This window comes from Empidonax traillii, unplaced genomic scaffold, assembly GCF_003031625.1.
Source record: "Empidonax traillii isolate 1590-97213 ecotype Southwest subspecies unplaced genomic scaffold, ASM303162v1 scaffold62:size2133460, whole genome shotgun sequence".
NCBI lineage: Eukaryota > Metazoa > Chordata > Aves > Passeriformes > Tyrannidae > Empidonax > Empidonax traillii.
In genome coordinates, this window is record NW_020955255.1 from 2032555 (window position 1) to 2056001 (window position 23447).

The window sequence follows — 23447 nt, forward strand, 5'->3', positions numbered from 1 at the left end:
AGGAGAATTAAAGATATAATAAATGTTTCCTACATCAGGTAAGTACCAGCATGGTTCCTGCCAGAAATGGAGTCACCGTCCCTTGAGGTGTTCAAGAAATGACTGGATGACTAGATGTGGTCTAGTTGACAAGGTGCTCATCAGTCAAAGATTGGGCTTGATGATCTTGGAGGTCATTTATGAAAAATAATTCTGTGATCTAAGAATGAATTTTAGAAAGCTCAGAATTCTGCGTGCTTTTCTATTTGTACATGAAGTATCACTAGGGGAGCACATTGTCTTAGCTACTCTGGCATTTAAGTCCACGCTCTCCAATAAGGGTCTGCTGGCCGCCGTTGAGCAATTACTTCGATGACAAATGTCTCACAGTCAACGGCAAGACTCCACTAATATGTTGTTAAACAAGGAAAATCAAAATCAATTCCTTCTTCTAAGAAGACCTTTTACTCCTAAAATAGTTCACCATGACAAAGAACAACCTGTTAACCCATCACACCCCCACACTTTCTTGCTCACTGTCACCTTGGAAAACGGAGGCTCCAGCTGAGCTTATTAGCCCCACCCCTGAATCTCTTACAAATTCAGGGTGAAGTGCTCCTCCGGCCTTTAGTAACAATGTTTGTTGAAAGGTTGACTGCTGTTCGTAGAGGCTCTGAACGTGTTGCGGTAAAACCAGTATTTTCAGTGCTTTAATGAAATGCTTTTTAGTTATAATGCATTGATAAGAAAGTATATGCTCTTCCCCTTCCCCCCCCCCCCCCCCCATGTTAGTTCTCAATTTCTGTCATATTTCATGTGTTATTTTTACTTAGCTGAGTTCTGGAGAGCAAGGTATCAGGCAGGTCCTTTGGAGCAGTCTCTTGTATTTGTAAGTCTCTCTGTCTGACGAAACCAGTACTTTATCAGCACCGCCTGCAACCAGGGCCCCCCTCCCTGTTTGTCTGCAGAGGACTTAAGGCAGAAACGCTGTTGTCTGTGACTGGGCTGACCTGTGGTCACTTGTAGGAATTGTACTTCTTTTGCTGTATTCACAGCAGTGACAGCCTTATTTCTGTGCAAAAGAGTTATGCTGAAGGCCTACCTATAGCCTATTCCTGCTACTGCTGCTTATTGTTTTTTTAAGTGTATTCTTTGCATATTTGTCTATAAAACAGTAGTGCAGAGTGCTGTATGTGTGCTGGAATTACTTTTATTTTTTTAATGATAATTATTTAAGATTTAATTAGAATTCTTCCAAATGAATATTTCTGTATGGTTTTGTCTAGGAGCTTCTACTCATTGTAAAAGGACAATGGCAAATGGGCTCATTATTAGACGGGAAGCTGGGCCGGGCAGACAGTGTCTCAGCTGTTTGTGTAACCTAATCGGCATCTGGCTGAAACGTGTCTGACAAATGTGCGTGGGGAAGGGCCCATGTAGCCCGAGGCTGCGTGGTGCTCCCGGAGAACGCGTTACTGTGGGCAGCTTCCAACGCGGAGAACGCGTTGTGAAAATCCCTGTGCAGACGCTCTAATTACACCAAAAAAGCCAACTCTTCGCGGAGCAGGGGCTGCTCGTCCTCGCCCCGTGTGGTGGCCGCTCCGTGTCCCCGCCGCTGCCGTGAGGGGCGAGCTCGGGTGCCGCGACCCGGGGCCGGGCGGGGGCTCGGCTGACGGCCGGAGCTGTGCCGGTGCGGCAGCGGTGACACCTGCACGGTGCGGGGACATCTCGCCCCCCAGCCTTCCAGCACCGGGGCGCCGAGCCAGCCCCCGCGAGCGGCACAGCTGCCGTTCCGCGGAGAGCCTGGCGGGGCAGAGCCGCCGCCACCGCCGCCCCTTCCCGTCCCTTCCGTTCCCGGCCCGGGGACTGCGGGGGCCGCGGCGGCCCCTCGCGGCGGCTGCGCGCCCAGTGCGCCTGCGCGCGGCCGGGCCGGGCCGTGTCCGGGGCGCGGGGCCGGTGGGCGCTGTGTGGGCGCTCGGCGGGGCTCAGTGGGGGCTCAGTGGGGGCTCGGCGGGCGCGGACACCGATGCCCGCGCGCGCCCGGTCCTCCCGCCGCGGGCAGCGCTCCCAAGGTGAGGCGCGCGGGGCCGCGGAGGGCGGGCAGGGCCGAGCCCGGGCGGGGCGCGGCGACCCCGGCCCCGCTGTCCCGGCACGGCGGGGCCGGGCTGGGCGGTGTCGGTGCAGCGGCGGCCGCCCCCGCCCGGACCCTCCTGGCGGGGTGAGTGGTGCGGCGGCGCCGCCGGGCAGGGATCGCCCGCGCCCCGCCGGGAGGGTGAGGGGAGGCCGCGCTGCGCGGCCCTGCCCGGCTCGGGGGCTGCGGGGCCGGCGGGTCTCGGGCCCGCGGCGGGAGCTCCACGGGGACAGTGCCCGGAGGGAGGGGCCGCGGCTTGGGGAGACTCCGACGGGCCCGTCTGCAGAGGGCGAGTTCTGCCTTGGCTGGTGGGAGTAACGCTGAGCCGGGAACCCGCCGGTCTGTCGTTCTTGAGAGAGAGAATTTTCAAATAGTGCTTCGGAGATCTCGTTTCCTGCCACCTCCTGCTGCAGCTGCATGAACGTGCTTATATAATGAGGGTAAAAAGTCGATATTAATGTTCTGGCTAGATAGTAGATACTATAGCTGTATTTATTGTTGCCATTTTGCTGTGGTTCCATGTAAAGCCTGCTAATTGTCAGCACTGATAATCACAGCAATTCCATAGTAAACGAGAAGTTGGGTTTATACCATTTTCAGTTCCCAGCGTGAGCTGCCATTAACACTGCATATAACAAAACATAGCGTTCCACATCAGTCTCGGATAATTCCATCTTTTCCAAAGATCACGTGCAAAAGATGTAGAAAGAAGACAAAATGATACAGAGAAGAGCAGATAATATTCAGTATGTTTTACTTATCTCCAAAAGCATTTGTCAAAAAATTCAATTTTTTTTTCTCTTTTTTTTTTTTTAAATTTGCTTTACTACACATCTAAAGAAGATGGTAGCTGGATTTTGTTTGGTTTACTGGTAGATAGCGTTAAAGTGTTTTGTATAAATGTGCCTGTTTATTTCCTTTCCTTTCTCCAGTGTGTGGTGTCAGCTTTGATGATTATACAGCTCTCTATTTATGCTTATAAAGATTTAAGGCTTATTTTGAAATACATAGCTATGAGTTCTCTTTCAAGTAAGGATTAGGAAAGGAAATAGAGACAGCTATGGAAAGAGGAGCACGATCAGGAGGAAAGCACTCAGTATTATGAATCAGCATTGCCTGAATCTGATAAAGCGGGATGAGAGCAGCTGTAGGTATTGTCACTGAATATCCATCCAGCACAACAGTACCTTGAAGAGGAACAGATGTTTGGAGGACAAAAAAGCTTTAACAGAACAGTCCTACTTCCTCCCCCTATCTCTTCCTAGACTCCTGGAGGTTGAGGTTTAAAGACTTCCTGAGCTACAGCTGCTGGCTTGGATTTTTTGTTTTGGTAATGTTGGTTGGGGATTTTTGTTGGTGTTTCAAATTTTTTTGTCCCTATTACCCTTCCTATGTTTGCATTCTGTAGACTTGTTTAGTTGCTGTTGAACAAGTAACCAGGAGGTGGCTGGAGAATGAAGTGGTTGAAATGGTGTTAATGAAAAGGAAGAGATGGGAGAAAAGCCTTCCCAAATTTATGGGAGAAGAAGGGATGAAGAAAGTGACATGTCTAAATAATTATTGTCAGTTTGTTCTCTGGATAGCATTGATAGTAAACAAAGAAGTAATCAAAATGGGAAAACAAGTCCTTTGTTAATGAATTCTAGAAAACATAAATGTCTACTTTGCTAATTCAGGGTTCTAATATCATAATTTAGAAGGGGGAAAACAGCTGAGTTGGGGGTATGCATACTTAAGATTATGCTTATATTTTCTTACTCTTCCTGTGTTGTTTCCATAACTTGTAGAAAAAAAGAAATTCTAATGCCTAAGGAAGAGACACAGTGGAATTTAATATTTTGGATATAAGTTTAAATATCAAATGCATGTTTAAGTTTAAAAGCACAAATCTTTCTCTGGCAGTCCAAGAAGAGAAACAATAATGAAAACAAACTCTGAGTTTATGAATGTTGTTTTCTAAACTAACCTATACTTGCCTTGATTACAGTTTCTTCATTCACTTTTTTCCAGACCCAATTAAAATTGTTACAGTTTAAAACCAGAAAGTAAATATTGTAGTGGTATGTAACTTGGAGTTGTTAGATGTATTCTCTTACGTTCTTGACTCTGTCACTGAAGGCTGTAGATAGCATACTGAATTAAAGCCTCGTGTCTTCTGTATTTGTAACAGCCAGAATCATCTGTAGGCCAGTTTTTGGTCCTTTAAAGTTGGAATACTGTCTTTCATGCCGTTGTCTCTGCTTAAGTGTCTGTGGATTGCAGTGCATCCTTTTCTCCTCAAACAAGTGGGGATTGCAACACCTGGGTAGTCGGTTAGTGACAGTGCAGGGCCTCTGCTCTTGCTGTACTCATTTCATACCCAGTTATGATGTGGTTTTGTTGTGTGTGTGTACACAGAACCTGTATTCTCAAAGGTAGCAGCAGAAGTCATTTACTGAATTGTAGCTTTTCCATAATTACTCTTAATGTTGTCTGACTTCCTGTGAACTCTGGAAACTATTCAGTTGAGCTGTGAAGTGGTGTTTTGGGGAGAGCCTGGGAAGTGTTGAGCCTGTACAGGGGCCAGGCGAGGAAGGATCTCCTTTCAGTCGTGATGACAGGGATGATGCTGTGGGCTTTGTCTTATTTCAGGCTGTGTCAACTTTGTTTGCTAATTGTCTGCAAAAGTAATCCTTCCAGTCTCAGCCAGACAGTTGTATATTTGGGATTAAATGCAGTAGTAGGGTTGGTCCTTATTTTGGACAAGAAGTAAGGTGGTGTGACAGAATGACTGTGGACACTTAACCTTTTTGTATTAATTTCCAACTTGGAAAGCAGCTAAAAGCCATCACTAAATGTCTTTGTTCTTTGCTCTGAACAAACTTTACCTGGGCTATGCTACTGAAGTCTGTCATCTTGCCTAACCTGTATTGCCTTTATGTACACAGTTAAAAAAAAGAAAAACAAACCCTAACTTAGTGTTTTGGTAATAGGTTGTTATAATGTGTTCTGCTGCATGGTAAGCTATTGAACTTCCCAGCTCCTGAGTTTGCTTATGCCCTACTGTCATGACTAAATCTTAGTGATTCTTAGCATAGCATTACATACCTGTTTGATGACATCATAACATGTTCTTGATGCTTTAATGTAAAGAATATAATTATATTGTGGTGATAATGTATTAATTATGTATTTTTTCTTTGGTTTCATCAGACTGGCAGATGGGACCAGTCTTTCAGTAATGCATTGTTGTTGTCATAAGTTAACCATTCACTTGTAGCTAGGAGGATGTCAGAAGAGCTTACTGTTATTTTTCTTACAGAAAACTATCAAATGTCACTTAAAATGGGCGTAAAAAAAGTAGTAGCTAGCCAAAACCTGATACTGGGAACACATCCAGTCCAGATAACTACAGAGTGACATTATACAGAAGTTAGTTTTATGTCTCTCATTTTTCATATATTCTTCTTGGTTATATGTAGTTCAAGCAATGAACTACTTTCAGGCATAGTAAGAGGAAATTCCAACTTCCATGCTGTCTGAAACAGCTGAACTAAAACCCAGTATTCATTAAGCAGAATAATTTTTTTTCTCCATTGGAATGCATTACTGGTGGAACTTCACAGGTTTGGCTGAGGCCTAAGTATTTCTCAGCCCTTTGGAAAAAGAATTGTGATTGATCTTTCTAAAGCCAAATTTTTTGGTGTCAGACTGACACTTGAGAATCATCTGTTTCAATGATCTTCCTTGCATTTTTCCCCTAGTAGACCATTTTGAAAGAAGCAAACAGGCTCCTACTTCCAAATGGAAGTGCAACAGTCAGTGGCCAACTAATCATAAAATAACTGACTTCCTTTGATGAGCAGATACATATTTCTATTTCTGTGAAGAGCCATTTCCCTTTATTTAATATCTAAGGAAAATTAGATTTCTAAGACCTGTGCTCAGAGCAGGCTGCAGGAGCACTGTTACTTGAATAGCATGGAGGAAGGCTCTTCCATAGCCATAAAAATACACTGGTTTCAAGTTATGCTGTAAGTGCTTGTGAAGGCAAGTCATGACTATGCTAAGAAAATTAGTGGGCAAGATGAAGTATTACTGCAAGACTGTGGATGTGGGATGGATTGTGTTAGAAGAATTGACTATTGATGTATGCAGCTGTGTTTATACCTATGTTTACTGGATAGCTTGGACAGCTTTCCTATGTGGAAAGTACTAAATTGGTTAGGCTTCTCATGATAAAATCTTTACATTTCTTGTTGGCTGTCAACAGCTGCAGGTTGCAATGAGTTGTAGTTCACAAGAAAAGCTGATTACCATTCAGTCATTTATTTAGAAACTGGTTTACTCTTTTGAGTTTGAGTGTAATGATCGAAAGTTGGCCTTTTAGCTGATCATTTAAAGGAAAGAAGAGTAATATCCTGAAGTGGGTTCTCACCAGGCATGTGGTTTGTTTAAAATTACAGTAAGTAATGAATAAAGGGTTAAGTGTTACCATATTGCATGAAGGCCATGCTTATGTTCTTCAGTTTCTCCATCAAGTCTTCCTTTGGAAAGGGAACTGTGCACAACGTGGTAAATGAGAGATGAGCATTTGGGTTCTAACCTGTGGATTGTGGCATAAGTTATATTATTTCTGTAACCAAGGAGAACAGACTTAGAAAATACTGGAGCTGCAGGTGCATAAAACCCAAAGCTGCATGGAATGGTATGTTTTCATGTGTCAGATATTGGATCCTTTTAAACTTAGCAATTTAACTCCTTGTAAATTTTGTATACCTTTAAAATAAAGACTTATGCTAAAAACATTGATTTTAATTAAGGCTCAGTGAACATTTAAAAAGATGAGTCAGTTGTTTCTCGCTTCTGGAATATGGACCTAAGCCTTTTAGTAAATTTAACTCCATTTGTATGCTTTTGTTTATTTTTGTTCTAATGTAGGGTAGATGCTAGTCCTGGCTCCTTTCCAGGAGAAAGTTGGCTAAAAGCAACATTAAGGAAGCTAGGCTTTGGGGAATGAGTAGGAAAGTAAAATATGTAGAAAGGAGCTTTAATTATAAACATGTGACCTTCAAAGTGTGTTACCCTTGTAAATACCTGATGATACTTTAACTCCAGTGAAATGATTGAGTTGCATTTTATTGAAAAGAAAAACCCTTAAATCTTCCAATCTAGTACATAAACAAACTGACTTTGCAGTCAGTTCTTAGCAGATTAATCTGATTCTTCCCTGTTTTGATAGCCAAGGGGATGGTCCTTCAAGTATGTGTATGTCATTGGACATGCTGAGCCTCAAATACAAAGAAGTTTTCCAGCCTGAGGTCAAAGAGACAAAGGAAGTTCCCTGTTAAAGGTTTTTACTGTAGTCCATCAGTATTTTCTCTTGCAGCCTGAGGAGTTCTCAGCCATCTTATGTACAAAAAACACTGTATTAAATTCTTTTCCCCTTGATAGAAGGCCTCTGTGGTTTCCTGAAGGTTGTTACATCCCTGTGTCAGATTTTAAACTTTTTTGATAAAGGACCATCTTTAGATGGACAGGAGATAGTGTCTGCAAAAACACTGTGATTTTTCTTCTCAGCACACAGGGACAATACTCGACAGATTGTAAATCATGCTGGACTTCGGAGGTAATTAAAAACCTGACATTGTTCTTGGAAGTAAATGGAATTCGGTTTAACTTGGTCAGTGATGGAAACGTTAGTCATAGGACTTTGAGCAATGATTTCAACTTTTAGTGGATTGCTACATTTCTAATGAAGTTCCTTCTTAAAACACCTCACGTACTAGTTGTGTTTGTGAATTTCCACTTCAAGTTTCTTTGGGACCATCAAAACCCCATGACTCATTAGTCTGATGATGCCTTTTAAAGAATGAAAGTTTTCTGATAAGAAAGATGACTTTTAAAGAATGACAGAGCTTTCTGATAGCATTTTACACCACCTAAATGTTAGACTGCTTTATTTTTTTATATCAGGAGGACTTGGAGAGCTAGTGAGTATCAAATAAAATGGAATCTGGGGAATGCTAGCCATGATATTTCTGACTATTGTTAGGCGATATTCCAAGTAGAATCAGGAATATGAGGGTAAGTCAGGACTTCTTCCTTGCATGTCAGCACAAATCAGTTATATGAATTTGTAGTGTGAAAGACACAAATGAAGCTTATAGTGAAACTGTGTTTGAGCCTTAATTTGGGATTTTAGCTTGTCAGGGAGCATGATAGCAGGCTGATTCACCAGCTACCTCTGCTGCATGTGTCATTGACTGAGTCACTTTAATTTATTCTTCAGATATTAGAATGCCATTAACTTTGAAGCAAGAAGGAGACTGGGTCTGTGGAATGCTATATAACTGGCTTGAAAACCACATCCACAATTTCAGCCCCAATTATGTCAGACTTCTTTTTATATGTAGACTAGTATGAAGATTTCTTCCTATGTTCTGGAAGTTCCCATTTCTTTCTCTTTTCAGGAAGAGAAGGAATAGTTTAAAACATATCATATATGCACCAGTGTTTGTGTAAGGTGTGCAGTTATTTTTACTTTGTCATATGATAAGAATGGTTGAGACAGTATTTTGGGTAATCGAGATACCTGTAACTCTTTAATACCAATTGTCTTCAGGGAAATGCAGTAAGCTAATTGGACGTGTACAGTGAAAAAATTTTTTAAAAACATATCTGAATAGACTTTCTTAGAAAAAAAACAAATGTCTGGCATTGCAGATACATGTGGTGCTAATATGTTTGGGCTTACTGTAAGGGCCTGCACTTTACCTTAGGATTCTCAGGGAAAGAGGTTTATACAATTGTATGCAATGTGGGGTGTTGCAGTCTGTTTTCAGCTAACCTTACTTAAAATATTGTGTGTGCAAATCCTCTGCAGTGCTCCTTTGAGTAACTCGGAAATCTAAACACAATATTGTAGTTCCTCTAGGCAATAAAGCCCTGTAATCATTACTAAAGATATTAAACATAAAGCTGAGATGCTGAATTTTATATATAATAGGCATGTGCATCTGTGTATAATATCAATATAAACATTTATCTTTGCAGTAACTTTGAGGATGTAGCAGACAGGTCTGTGCCCTGACTGACTGATCAGATGGCTGAGAATTGCCAGTGGTTCTGTTTTGCCCCCTGGAAACTGCATCAGAGTACCAAGTCTTTACTAATTAAGTCTTGTGTCCTCCCATCTTTCTGAAGATCAGTATGTTCAAACTCAAAATCAGTCCATTTCTTTAGGGGGTATCTGCATGACCTTCGGCATGCGGATGCAAACGGGGCTCTCCTGGGTTTGTTGGCACAGTGGGAGCAGTGTATCTGTTCATGTGGCTTGGAGTCTGCATGAATGTCCCTGCTTTGGAGCTGGGTCATGCTGCTTAGTTCCACATGTGCTCCTGCACAGGGTGAGGAAGGTGTACCTCTGCCTGCTTGTCTCCAGACTTAGCCATCTTCACTGGACAGTGTTGGTGTCCTCAGGAGCAGGCTGGAAGTGGCATTTGTGTTCAAAAATCTCTGATAAATTGGCAGGTTCTTGAGTGAGCCCTCTCTAAGGAAAAAGCACATTTTTAAAATTGGTTGATTCTAGTTTTGATCACACATTAATAATAGTTAATAATGGCTTGAACATCCTGATGGTGCTCTGGATGATTTGGCATGCTTCCCAGCCAATGTAGGTTACTTTTTGTACTCTTCAAATATAACTTGAATTTCAGCATCTGAAAAATGCTGGAAATAATAAGGAAACCAGTTTGCTTTGCAGAGCTGAAAAACTGGGTGAGTGAGTTGAGCAAAGAATACTGTTAACTGGGGACTTCCAGCCTGGGCTGGTCAGCTGGAGAGAGATTGCCTAGACCTGGGAAGTGATGGGACTTGGGGAGCAGAGCCTGGGCTTGAGCTCTCTGCAGCCGCTGGCCCTGTGGCATAAGAGGGCGCCAGGTGGAGCAGCTTTACAAGGTGAGAGCCCCAGCGGGGAGGTGCGCAGGGCTCAGGGGGAGCAGCAGAGGTTGGGAGGGGGACGGCAATGGCAGAGCTGACTCGTGCAGTTGGATTTATCACTGTGGCCTAGCTAAGATATTAGGAGGGGCATTCTGGTGTATCTGGCTGTCCTTGTTACTGCTTCAAACAGCTGAGCACATGACTACGATCTCTTCCACTGCAATTAAGAGTAGCAAAGGGAAGGACACTTCATAACTGAAGTGCAGAGCATCGTTGTTGTCGGCAAAAGGCCTGCAGATCTACCACTGTTTAAATAATAACCAGGTTTTTAAAGAAACATTTGTTTAGGAAAGCCTTGAGGAGGCTGTCCAAAAATACAAAGATTAAAGGTTTAAGGAGATCTGCTTTCTTGAGTCTTTCCAGAATGCTGTGTTAAGCAAAATCACGTCTTTAAAGCAGGGAGGTTAAACCAAGTGCTCATACAGATTTTGCTGTGTTTCCTGGAGTTGGTGATATCCAGTGAAACTATCAACCATCATTCATAGTGAATGTATTCTCACTGCTGTCATTGTGAGTTTTAATTGGGGAAACCCCAGTTTCTGTGACAGGGCTAGAGAGAAACTTTTAGCTCTTTCCTTTGTGCTGTTAGAGGAAAGAGGGACAGATCTCTTGGCATTCAGCAGGATTCACTTGTGTACTGTGTGTCCGTGTTGCCTTAGAGGAGTGACACAGATTTCCTGCCACAGGGGTGGTCAGCACAACGGTGGGAGGGAGCAGTGGTCTGTGCTTTAGTGATGGCCAAGTAAACTATCCTGTTGGATGGAACGGTGTACATGGAGCTGAAAAGCTTATGACATGGAGAAGGGATTTTCAGTCTATTAAGAGGAGGGTAAAGAGTTGGAAAGGCAAGATTAGGAGCACTCAGTGTGTGTCCATAGGAATGCTGATATGTTGCTCCTTACAGGAGGAAAAAATAATTAAACTATATAGATTTGCAGCTTAAATTTGGTAAAATAATTCAAGTAACTGGATCTTTACATGTTAACATTGCTATTCTGTGCTCTCCACATCACTAAAACCAGCTCAACAAATGTAACTGCTATTTCCAAACTTTTCTGAAGCAAATCATTACAAATAAACTACTATCTAAATAATTTGCTTTGTTGCCAGTGATTTTCTGTTACAATTTAGACTAAACTCTATTTGCATGTTAGTATTTAAAGGGAATCAAAAGATATACTAAAAAGAAATTAGTAAAACCAAAGCCCTAAAGTTACTATTGACAATGTATACGCACTTTCAAAAATCCTAATATTTTAAAACTGACTTCCTGAACATTGTAATTCTAAACCAGAGTATTTTATTTCCACTTGTCATCAAAATACTGATTTGTTTTCAGATTAGAGTAAAACCACACAGCAGAAGGAAAGGTTTAAAACTGTGCATGTGACTTATTTTACAATTAGTATTCCGATGGTTATTGGGTTCTGGAGGCAATTTACCAGAGTCATAGATATGAGGAATGCATTTGTTCAGATCAGGTTTCCTGGGACACCGCCCGAGGTTTTCTCACTTTCAAATTTTAGTGACCTGTTTTCTCGAAGGTCTTAAGTCACTTGTCAGAGAATAATTCTTTGAAATCTTCTGCCACTGTTATAAATTTTGACATTAACAGAGGTGAAATGATGAAATACAAAAAATCCTGTTACTCTGTCCTATTTAGGGAAATGGATGATGAACTGATAGCTAAATGCCTTCATGTCTAGGTCCAGGAGTCTTCACTGATGCTGACAAAAACATGGAAAGCCCCGACAAAAACTATATAGGCATGACTAGATAGCTGTTACATCAGAATTGTACTTTTCTTAACTTAGCTTGGCCCTAGGTGACTGCCATAACTGTTTTCCCCCAGACAAATTCTTCATGTGTTTTTGGTCCAAACTTCACAGCGAGCCTTTTGATCTTCAAACATTTGCTTTTGGCAGCTGTGCACTTTGCTTGCTCTCTGTGTCAGTGCTTTCAGAGAGCTGGCTTGGAATAGGTTTGTATTCTGATACATTCTAATGGAACTCTGAGCTGCTCTTAGAAACAGTAGAATTGTTAGATACATTGTTCTGACTTGTTTAACTGCTGTTTTGCCTGGTTTTCTTGAGCATACTTTTTCTTGATATTCTTTTCATAATTGGCTTTTGAAACCTTTGAGTTAATTTGTTTAATGCCTGATGAAACACTGGTGAATGAATGTTAGCAAGGTTCTTGATTTCCGTCCCCGACACCAGCCCCCACTTGAGCTCTCTTACCATGCAGTGTGAGCTTTGTATTTATAAGCCAGACTGACCTTGAATTTAGTTTTCTGCTTAAAGTCTTCACAGTTACTTTGTGAAGAGATAAAAAATTGAATGTGTGTTTTCTCTTCCTGTTTGCACCACAGGGTATTACTCAAAATCACTGCCTTCCTAATCTTTGTACCTAAGATTCTTAGTTTGGGTGACTCTTAAAGCCTGCTGAGCATGGCAGTCATTTTTACCATGTTGTTGAGATTGGCCCTGTTTCTGCTGGCACTTATTTTTGGAGTAGTTGCATTACTTGTGATATTTTAAGCAGTTTAAAGCCTTTGAGAAAATAATCAGTCTTAAGTAAGATGTATGAGTTACCTTCATTATAATGCAATTTTATTCAAAGTGAAACAGCAGTAATTTATCCTTTCATAGTGATAGTGAATAAAGGACATAGACTGAGAGTGAAATATTAATATTAATTAAAATCCTAAAATTAGGACTTTGAAACATCTAGTAATTCTTATTTCTTGTATAAAAGATGATGTCAAATACTAGTGTTAGAAGTAATTTTTGCCAAGATTATGTTTAAAATATATATGTTGGGATTTCTGTGTTTTGGTTTTTTTGTTTGGTTGGTTGGCTTTTTGTTTTTTGGGGATTTTTTTTTGTAATTGATATACCTGAGTTTTTCTTTCCGACAGTGACATAAGAAACAACTGGAATCTTTCTGATGCTTGTGTTGGGACCTTACTATTCCCACCCTGCATCTGAAGGCTTCTGGCAAAATCTGATGCCATTTTCAGAATGAATGCAAAGCATATGGAAATTGGCAACCCCTTTGCAGTCTCCTAGGAGAGCTCTTCGGTGTCGTGTTGGGGGTGGAGAGGAAGTGAGAAGATTGAGTACCACTGGTTTGGGTTTGGCCTGTGGTGTTCTTCTTGTTATCTGAAGGCATTCAGTGTGTCTGCCTTTTGATATGAAGTGAAAATAAAACACTGCTGTATTTGATTGACAAAAAGGTGCTTAGTAGCATTGCATCCAAATAAAAGCTTCTCCTTTAGCAACCAGTCACTCAGCCTGTATCTTGTGTTTCAGATAAATGCACAGTGTTATGATATGGATTTACTCATTCCAGTTGTTTTACTTTAATTAGATTCTATTGAAGTATCTTCAGAAGTGATTTTTTTCCCCTGTAGCTCAGTGTCTTTTGTATCTTAGTAATTATTTATAGTCTGTACTGCAGAATTGTTTGTGGCAGCTATTGAGTAATTCAGTGTTTTGAGGAAATCAGCAAAGGTCAAAATAAATAGTTACCAGCAACACCACTTCAGAAGTTCCTCTTCAGCCTTTGTTTTGTGAAGTTTTAACCTTTGCTAGGCAGCTAGCCCTTCCTCTAAGCTGCATCTTGATTTTCTCTGTTAGACTGGAGAAGAAATAACTCTGAGTCACTGTAGGTCAAAGCCCTATATTTTCAGATGCTGAAGGAAGCTCTAGTGAGGGGTTCACTAGAAAATGCCCCAAGGGCTGCTGTTTTTTCTCCCTGAGTGAGCAGTGGCTCTGTTCTGACCCCACAACTCCGGTCAAGAAATAGCAGCAGTTAATGATCAGTGCCAGGTAACCTTCACTTTCCCAGACCCACTGTTTCCCTGACTGCTCAAGTAGCACCTCTTGCTCTTCCTCCAAAACCCCGGACCTGTCCAGGCACTGGCAGTGAGATTGGGGATTAAGGGCACTTGGTGTCGGAGTGACCTGAAGACAAAGTGAGGAAAGAGAAGAGGTGGCAGTGTGATGCCTAAAGTGTGAGACATTCAGGACCTGTTGTAGATTCCTGGGCATAAATTCTTTGAGACTGTTTTCTGCACACTGGCAGATGTTAGAAGATATTTTGCTTTGGTGTAGATTAGAAATGTGGTGCCTCTGCTCCTCTGTCCTGCCACCGTAGGGATTAGTGAAGGTGAGCAGTGGGTGGCCTGGAGGGTTTACACTGAAATACTTGTACTGCTTCAGTGCCTATCAGTAAAGTAGTTGACTGTTTCTATATCTATTTTTCTACAGTTTCTGTGCCATTATTAGTTTATCAAGATGTTTTAAAACAAGCTTTTATTTCTATTTATTTCTGTAATGGGAAGTCGGAGCTGATCCTGGATCCTGTGGTATTTCTGTACTGCAGAGATGAGCTCTGTGAGTATCCATCAGGAATTTCTCTGAGTCTGTCTTTGTGGATGAGCAGCATACTTGCATGATACTTCTATAACCTTGTTTTGCTGTTGATGCTTGTGTACCTTCTGACAGCCTTGGGGGTTCTGGAGAGATAAATAATCTCGGTGTCCCTTTGTGCATATTGTATATTTTTCCTTTGTTTGGTGCAGCAGGTTTAGTGGAAAAAAGGAATTAAAAAAGGACAACTTTTGCATCCTCTTCTTTTTGTCCTAACAGGTGGCGACAGACAAGGTTGCAGGAAAGCTGAGCTCTACTCTCTCATGGGTGAAGAACACCGTGTCACACACCGTCAGTCAAATGGCCAGTCAGGTGGCAAGTCCATCTGCCTCCTTGCACACAACATCCCCCTCCACCACTCTGTCCACGCCCGCCCTGTCGCCATCCTCGCCAACACAGCTGAGCCCAGACGACTTAGAACTGCTCGCAAAACTTGAGGAACAGAACAGGTAAATGGAAAACCTTTTGCTCTTCAAAATACAGCCCTGAGACTAAAATTGTTTTATTGCAGTTGCAGCACAGATGCTGTTAAAGGGGGGTAGGTAAAACTTCATAGCACAACACTTCAATCCAAGGCCATAAGGTTTAAGAACTTGAGTTCTTGTGCTATGTTTTTACAAATTCTGTTTTTATGGAACTCTAAAAGGTGTTTTTCTCTCTTGGTTTTACAGGAGGATTTGTAGTTGCTTCTAATAGTAAAAAATTACTCTGAGTCTGTGATTTTCGGTATCCAGTTTAAAATAGAGTGTTTCAGGGATGAGACTCGTGTATAACCTTACCTTCTAAGGTCAAAACTATACTTTCTATTAGCTTCTTGAAATCTTAAGTATTTCTTAATTCCGTTTTCTCTGTTTCTTTCCATTTTTACCCAGTTCTGTAACTACATAACCTTCTATGTGTAGAGAGAGTGTTCAGCCATGTTCCTCTGTTAACACTACTAGTAGTACTTCCTAATTAGTCCTTTCTGTTCATCTTGCCTTTTTTTTGTATAGTAACTGTTTTCTTGGCAGCCTTTCCATGAGTGCATATTTATCTGCACTGTGTGCAGTTCAAGGTGCAGCTTTTAGGTGGATCAGTTGCTCTCGATGTGCACAGTGATTGCAAGTTTGCAGTCTCACTAAGAAATGGAATTGGACTTCATAATTTCTTAATGCTGAATTTCCAGAACCTGTACTCATTTGCACTTTCGAGGCAGGACTTCTAAGTCATCTGTCCTCTTGCAAAATTTGATTATGTTTGATAAATATGTTTCAGTAGTAGTTTGATAAATATGTTTTTGAGAGGTTGACTGCAAAGAACTTGAGCTCCAAATATATTTTTAGACTTGGCAGGTATCTGCAGGGCTTGGATGCCTGCTGGAGATGGCTCTCCCAGTGCTGTAGTGCAGTGCAGGGATTGGTCATTTACCTCAAACTAGCTTCTGTTCCAGCTTCTGTGAGTGTGACCGGACTTTGCACTGAGGCAGTTGAGGTGCTCTATTTTTGGTTGGGTTGGTTTTGTTTGTTGTTGCATGGTGGTGCTTGTTGTTGTTTTGTTGGTTTTTTTTTTTTTTTTTGCTCTGCTGACTCACTTATGAGGGTAGTAACTTCCAATGGAGGGAAAGAGTAACTGGGGGAGAAGGGGCTGATGCTTTTGTATCACCTGGCAGGTATTCTCTCATGTTCATATTCTGCAGCCTAAGAGCAGTACAATTTGCAGGGAATTTGACCTATCTGTCTAGTTCTTGACTGAGAATAGAAGGAAGCTTCTGGAACCACTTTATCCTCTCTTCCTTGTGGTTTATGAAATTGTGTCTCTTTGAAGATGAACTATAATTTTTGCTGTGCACATGAAAAATTATCAAAAGCAGCAAAAAAAGAGTTAAATAGGGCTTTTAAGAAATCTAACTTGCGTTTAATCTGAGGCTTTCTACTCTGTTCATGGCCAAGTGACTTTTGTTTGTAAAGCAAACTGTTCTTTGGACTGCTTATCTGTGTTGGAGCATAATGTCCTTACATGTAGAGTCGTCTCGTTAATCCCTGCAGTCAGACTAGCTGGTTTGTTGAAAGAAGAATGTGAGCTCAGGCTTTCTTTTTCAACTCAGCTTTCTTCATTTAGTTAATAAATTAGCAAATTTTGTCAGGTTTTATTTAATTTTAGCCACACCTGTCGTTCAGTCCCACACTAGTCTTGTGGGTATATTCTAATTAGAAGGTACCCTATCAGGTGTGCCTTTCCTCCTGAGATATTACCCTTTAATACTGAAATCTGATGCTCTCCTGCTGGGTTCTCTGTAGTTTCAGAACAGTTTGCATCTGCAATTTTGCACAGTGGCACTTTGTTGAGAAGAAATTGTACGCTGTTCAGAGGAACCATTCTTGTTTCTGCTTGCTGGAAGAACTGCTGATGATGGATGTTTTTAAAGATTTCCTTTTCATGGTTAGCTTTTATGTCAATAAGGAGAATATGAATTAGTTAATCTGCTAGAAAAGGAAGAACTCAAATAGTATCAAGATATGTCTTGTAGCATTCTGTAATCTAATTATACTGAAAGTCTCCTCAGAATAATGAGGAAGCTCAGTCCAGAGTCCTGGTGGAACTGTTTGGCATTAGTCAATCATTTATAAAGTTTTAAATGAAAGAAAGCAGTAACTAAACGTCACAGAACTTGCTACTTACTGTAAAAAGAACTTCCATTTTCAAATCTAAGAACAATGAGTTTATCCAGGTAAGGTCAAATTGCAGAAACTTAGCATAACTTCTACAAAAAGCTGTGAAAACTGGAAGTGACTAGTTAGAACCTTGTTTTTGTAATCTTAATCTTAATGTTTATTCTATGCTTGTTTTTGCTCTGTGATTACTTTGAATTTGATGTTTAGGCATTGTCTTGGATTGAGAGGAGTTCCAGACTAAACTTTCACTATGGGTCAATATAAAGCATGCTTCAAAACATTTAAAATGAATTTTTAAAATATTTTCTTTAGAACTAGATTTTTTGCATTCCATTAATACGGACTAAATGAAAATTTTCTTCAAAAGGATTTTTTTTTTCCCCTGAAGCATTACCATTTAACCCTTTTCCAAACAAAGTACTGCTGTAGACTGTATTTGTCATCGTTGTGAATTAAACTACTTTTTCCATGCCTTTCATAAACAGCAGTAGTTGAAAGCTGGCAAAGCTGGTATAAATATCTCTATTGTAGCAGAGAGCTTAAAAATTGTAGGTATGCTGAGGATTGTGTACCATCTCAGATACAATATACCTCAGCTTAGAATTTATTAAATGTACCATAACCTTGCTAAAATGCTGGGCCGAGACAGCTTTTGTGCAGCTGCATTGAGAAATTATTCAACCACGTGGCTCTGATATACTGATGCTGGATTTCTTGGAAGTTAAAGCACAAATGAAACTCTTGGTATAGCAAAACACTTTTAAGTTAGTCTAAATTCTTGCTCTTACCTAACACATGGTCTAAAAAATTTCCCCCTGCTTATGGGGCTCAGTGTGAGTTGAGGATAAACAAAGCAATGCCTTTTTGCCCAGAATCCCAACTCTTTGCCAAGCTGACGGCCATAGCAACCAGCTAACAGGGAAGCCTCTTCAGGAACTTGTCTGGCCCTTGGCACATCTTTATGTGTCCTCTGCTGCCCGATAACCCCAGAGGTTCTCGCATTTGAACTCGGCACATTAATTAAACATTCATTAGCTGTGCTAATCACTCCTGTTGCCTGGTCCCCAGTCTTTAGGTCAGGGATTTCTCCCTCGCATTTATAAACCAGCATGTTGATTTGTGAACAGCTGTCAGCAAATGCCAGGTGTTTTAAAATTCCTTCAGGTTTTAATTATTTTGTCTATATTTACACTGTCAATTTTTTAAAAGTGTAATCAGGTAGAATTTTAGGAGGCTAATTCTTTGTCTTTTAAATTACTGTATTTTTTGAAGTACTCAGACATCTGACGCTATCATTGGGCATATTTATCTTCCTTTGGTTCTCTTTGTCAGTCTGATGTATGACAGCTGTGGGTGACATCTTTTCCCATTTCTTAAAATGCTGCAGTGTGAACTCTTCTGTCTGCAGCACTACCTGAGATCTCAAGAGAAAACACTAACAGTTCTTTTCAAATTTAGTACAAAATAATGTTCCACCAAATCTCTGGGTGCATTCTTTGTCAAGAGATAGGAAAAACTGACTTATAAACAAACAATTAATAGTGTGATCCTCTGATTAGAACTCGAATTTGGGTTTTGTGTGCTTTCTTTGCAGACTCCTGGAAACCGATAGCAAATCCTTACGATCAGTAAATGGGTCAAGAAGAAACAGTGGATCTTCTCTAGTATCTAGTTCATCAGCCTCCAGCAATCTCAGCCATCTTGAGGAAGACTCATGGATCCTGTGGGGGAGGATTGTGAATGAATGGGAAGATGTACGGAAAAAGAAAGAAAAGCAAGTTAAGGTAGTAGCTGGACACTGGGGTTTTTTATATATATTTGTAATGTGATATAAGTGAGACTGTGCTTTATCTTCCTGTTGGGTTAATTTTTTAAAAATAAATATGTAGTAGAAGCTTCCAGTTTAATCTGTTCCTTCCCTTAAGCCTTAGTGCTTCCTAGATAACTGTTGCCCAGCAAATGTCTCCTGCTGAAAACTGGATGCATTTACTGTATTTCGAATACTAAAGCTTTCAGTCTGCCTCTAATGAGAGATTTCCAGGAGCACAGGGATAATTAGCTTCATGTTTCCAAAAAATAGAATTACTGTAAATCAACTTAAGGGCATCTGATAGCTGGATGCTGTGACTATTTTCCCACTGAGCAGCTCTCTTTTTAAAGCATTCTTAACTGAGTAGCTGATAATTCTACTGTATGAGGCTCCCATGAGTTTTGGTTTTTTGTGCATGCCAAGTATGTAGACCCCAGGGCAAACTTTGATCAGTGTGTCCAGTCTGGGTTAGTTGTGGACATGCACAGAAGTGGAGTTCAATTACATTTAAAATTCAAGCTAAAAAGCGTCTAGTGCACTTGAACATATCCATGTTTCAGTGGCAGCAAGTACAGCAGTGTGGATTTTTTTGTTTGTAGGCAAGTCTGTTCTGCTTTGGTTCTTTATTGGGCTGTAGTCTGTAGTTTTATGTGCAGAATACAAATGTCGGGGTCTTTTGAACAGTCTGAAATGTGTTCTATGAATAGGTTGTGGGAAGGCAGAACAGTGGGCTAAAGTAAAGTGTCTTTTATGTGAAGCAGTTGTGAAGAGAGAACATGACTTGAGAGAGGAAACAAGGGAAGAAAATGAACTCAAGACTTCCTGCTTGCATAGGGAAAGCAGTTTCTGGAAAGGTGTTCCAAAAGGCCATGAAAAGAAGGCCACATGAACCTGGCAAGAGAAAGGAGCAGTGAGATGGTAATAAGTAGATCTGGTTAGTCAGAATTTGTTTGAACCCTTTCAAATGTCACAGATATCACTTGTTCTTACAGCTGGCCAAGTACAATTTGGGGAGCATTTGACTTAACTTTCAGGGAATATTTAATTATATTGCTAACTAGTATTATATTAAAAACTAGCCAAGTTTTCCTTTGCTGGTTAAATAATTCTCAGTATTTTTTTGTCCAAAGTCAGCCTAAACTCTGTCAGTCTGCATTTACGATGGAATATCAGAACATCCATTCCTATTTCCTGATTGTGCCGGTAGGTACATAGGTAGCAACATGGGTGTCTTTTTGTCCTGGCTGTAAAAGCTGCTCTTAGGTTATTAGGAATCTGGTAAGTTCTGTAAGTTTTAGGCATAGGCATCTATACCTTCTTCCATAGGTGATGTGTTCCACCCTTATGTCTCTCAATCCACTTCAGAACTCCCTGTTTATTTGATTCTGAAGGATGATTTCAGTCCTGCTGTTCAGTTCACATGATACTGTGTAGAGTGGCATCATTTTAGTGCTGCCTAATAGGGGTGTTTTCTGCTGTTCCTTTTAGGAAAGCTGGAGGGGTTAACCCCATTATTCTGTCGAGCAGGTACACGGTAACTCTAAGCACTAGCAAGTAGTTTCTTGCTTTATTAGTAGCCCCTGAGGCTTTAGATGACTGATGTCCAGTCTGATAGTGTGTTACTGACAAAGGATAGCTGGAGACAGGTGTGTAAAGCTGATTTGTTAGGATTCTTCTCTTGGAGTTGGGAATCTTTAAGGAAACAACACAGGGTGTCTTAGTGGCGTTACTATGATGGTTCTGAGCAAGGATGGATGGAGAGTTTAAGGATATTAGAAAACCAATTACTCTGGCTTCAGAATAAATAATAGTGGAAGAAATTATCCTTTAGGAGACAGAACGTTTGATAGCAGTTCTTAAGGTACAAAAAATGGTTAAAGGAAACGTCTCGAAGAGACAATCTTCTAGGTCAGACTGATTCTAGTTGCAGGAGGACCACTAAGACAGTCTGTAAAATTCCTGAATAATGCTTCTTTCTCAGTTTCCAAATTAAGCAACAAGACTACTTATTCTTGTGATTTCTTGAAACACAATTAATAGGTTTCTAGTTCTACTGATCTGGGCATGTTGAAATCATATAATATCTAGCTGATTTTTTTTTTTTTTTTTTTTTTTAAGATAAAGTAAATTAACTAATTTAATAGATGTAAACTTTAATGTTTTCTTGGTCCGGTGTCTGAAACTGCATTTAGATACTTTCTTAGAAGACAACTTGGAAATACTGGCACACCAGAGAAATTAGGCAGAACTTGTCAAGTTTGTGAAATGACCTCTGATACTTTTATTGTACATGGGTTTTTGTTGCAATTGGCTGTGCTACAGTTAGTTTCACTTTTTGTCATTCACCTATCTTGAAAGTAATTTTTAGTTAGTGATTTCTTAAATCTCACTTACTACAAATTTTACCAAAGGGTGTTATGTTTAGTGATCTTTTGTGAAATTTAGAAATAACTGTATTAAATTCTGCTTAATGAAAGTTCTTGTATAAAATTATTTGAATATTCAGTTTTTCAAGTAGCTTACCATGGATAGGGTACATTAGCTAATTTAGCCACTGAAAATCATTCAGAGACTGTTTAATTTTGTTAACTTAATAATCTATCACACTAAAATTAAAGTTTACATGTTATAAACTGTATGATAAGTTTTTGCCATGATGTAAATTTTTTTCTGAAGTTATGAAGAACTTAATTTGAAGTGTTTTGTTCTTTAGGCTTAATTTTACATTTTTAGGAGATATAAATATATTTGTCTTTTTGTGCTTTAGGAGCTGGTTCGAAAAGGGATACCTCATCACTTCAGAGCAATTGTTTGGCAACTTTTATGCAGTGCTCAAAGCATGCCAATTAAGGATCAGTATTCAGAGCTTTTGAAAATGACATCTCCTTGTGAAAAATTAATAAGAAGGGACATTGCTAGAACATACCCTGAACACGATTTTTTCAAAGAAAAAGATAGCCTTGGGCAGGAGGTCTTGTTCAATGTAATGAAGGTGAGTCAGTATTTCAGCCCTTGAAAATGTATAAGCAACAACATGCACAAAGTTTGGATTGCCTTGTACAGAGTGAACTTGCACTGGTGTTAGCTTTTTTTTCCAACTTACTCTTTTTTAAACCATTGACACCAGAATGGTTTAACAAATCACATTCCAGTTTCAAAGAGAGCTTCCAATGGTATTCTTATAAACTTTTTATATAAAATAACGATTTATATACATATAGACATATATATAAAAAATGTATATATATTAATCTCTTATAAAGTAAAACCATTAAGTAGGCATTAAAATGAAGTCACATGCTAACTGCTGACAGTATAGTGCAATGAAGTGTGCCATGAAATACAGTAAACAACATTCACCAAGACAAGAACATGGATAATCAGAACTAGTATTCAGTTTTCAAGTATTTCTGAGGTACAAGCTAATGATCAGTTGTTCCAGTGCCCAAACACAAAATAAGAAATGCCAACATAAAATTGTTTGCATTATTTTGTCTTCACTGTACTAGAGCTTAAATTTTGAAAGACACACCTTTCCATATGTGTAAAGATCTTCCCCGGTTCTTCGTTCATGGACTGGCCATTATATTATTAGCTTTAACAGAAAAGTTAGCAGTTGAAAACTGCCTGTATTTTTGGTAGGTTTGCCTTAGTCTCAGCTTTGTAGGCGATCTGAGAGCAGAGCTCATACCCTCTCTAGCAGCAACCAGAACATCTGACTAAAACTTCTGAATAGAATGTCTGCCCTTGCTGGATTTTGGAATGGAAGAGTGAGTTATTAGCAAGATAGCAGGATGAACTATGATTGCTTTTTATTGATGATGAGGTTTTAATTGTTGAGAATCTTAACTTTATTTCCCAGGCTTACTCTCTGGTGGATCGTGAGGTTGGATACTGTCAAGGAAGTGCTTTTATAGTTGGATTACTGCTTATGCAGGTAAGCATAATATTAAATATGTGAACCTTTAAAATCCCTGCTAGAATGCATAATATATTGTGGTGGCTTAGTGGGAATTTTTACAATAGTGTTCTTCATCATTTTGACAAAATGGAGTTGTCAAGGGCACTGTTTACTCTGCAAATGAAATGAGATTTACTTACTGTTGTTCTGTTTGCCAAGATACTATATTGGAGTGAGAGAATACATTTATTTCTCAGAGCTAAGGTAGGACTGCAGGCTTGCAGGTTATATTGGTGAGTGATGTTTCAACTATTAATGAACTTTTCATTTCTATTACATTGAATCTCCTCAGAGTTGAAATGGAACTTCACGCTTGATTTGATTGTCTTAAAGCTGTGTTTGTATTATTGGTTTTTGTTTTATGACAAAGTAGGGTATACAATAAAAAACTACTTGTAGACCTCCATTTCAGTTTAGAAATAATTTGATAGAATTTTAGGCTATGCAGAAGCTCACAAAACAAAAACCTTGAAACAAACAAACCAACCACCAAAAAAAT

At 40.0% G+C, this 23447-nt stretch overlaps 1 protein-coding gene across 9 annotated transcripts in view; it reads left to right on the top strand.

Annotated features, from left to right (window-relative positions):
- Positions 1-23447, top strand: part of EVI5 (ecotropic viral integration site 5) — a 77990-nt gene that overhangs the window by 1167 nt on the left and 53376 nt on the right. For 2 of the 9 annotated variants that reach the window (XM_027879997.1, XM_027879998.1), the window contains exons 1-5: positions 14401-14490; positions 14746-14975; positions 18772-18961; positions 21755-21979; positions 22850-22924. In XM_027879997.1, the coding sequence (XP_027735798.1) occupies positions 14482-14490; positions 14746-14975; positions 18772-18961; positions 21755-21979; positions 22850-22924 (729 nt within the window). In that variant the 5' untranslated portion in view covers positions 14401-14481. Of the gene's footprint in view, positions 1-1987; positions 2052-14400; positions 14491-14745; positions 14976-17122; positions 17234-18771; positions 18962-20117; positions 20191-21754; positions 21980-22849; positions 22925-23447 lie in introns of those variants that run through there. The other 7 variants (XM_027879991.1, XM_027879993.1, XM_027879995.1 and 4 more) reach the window with 7 other exon arrangements.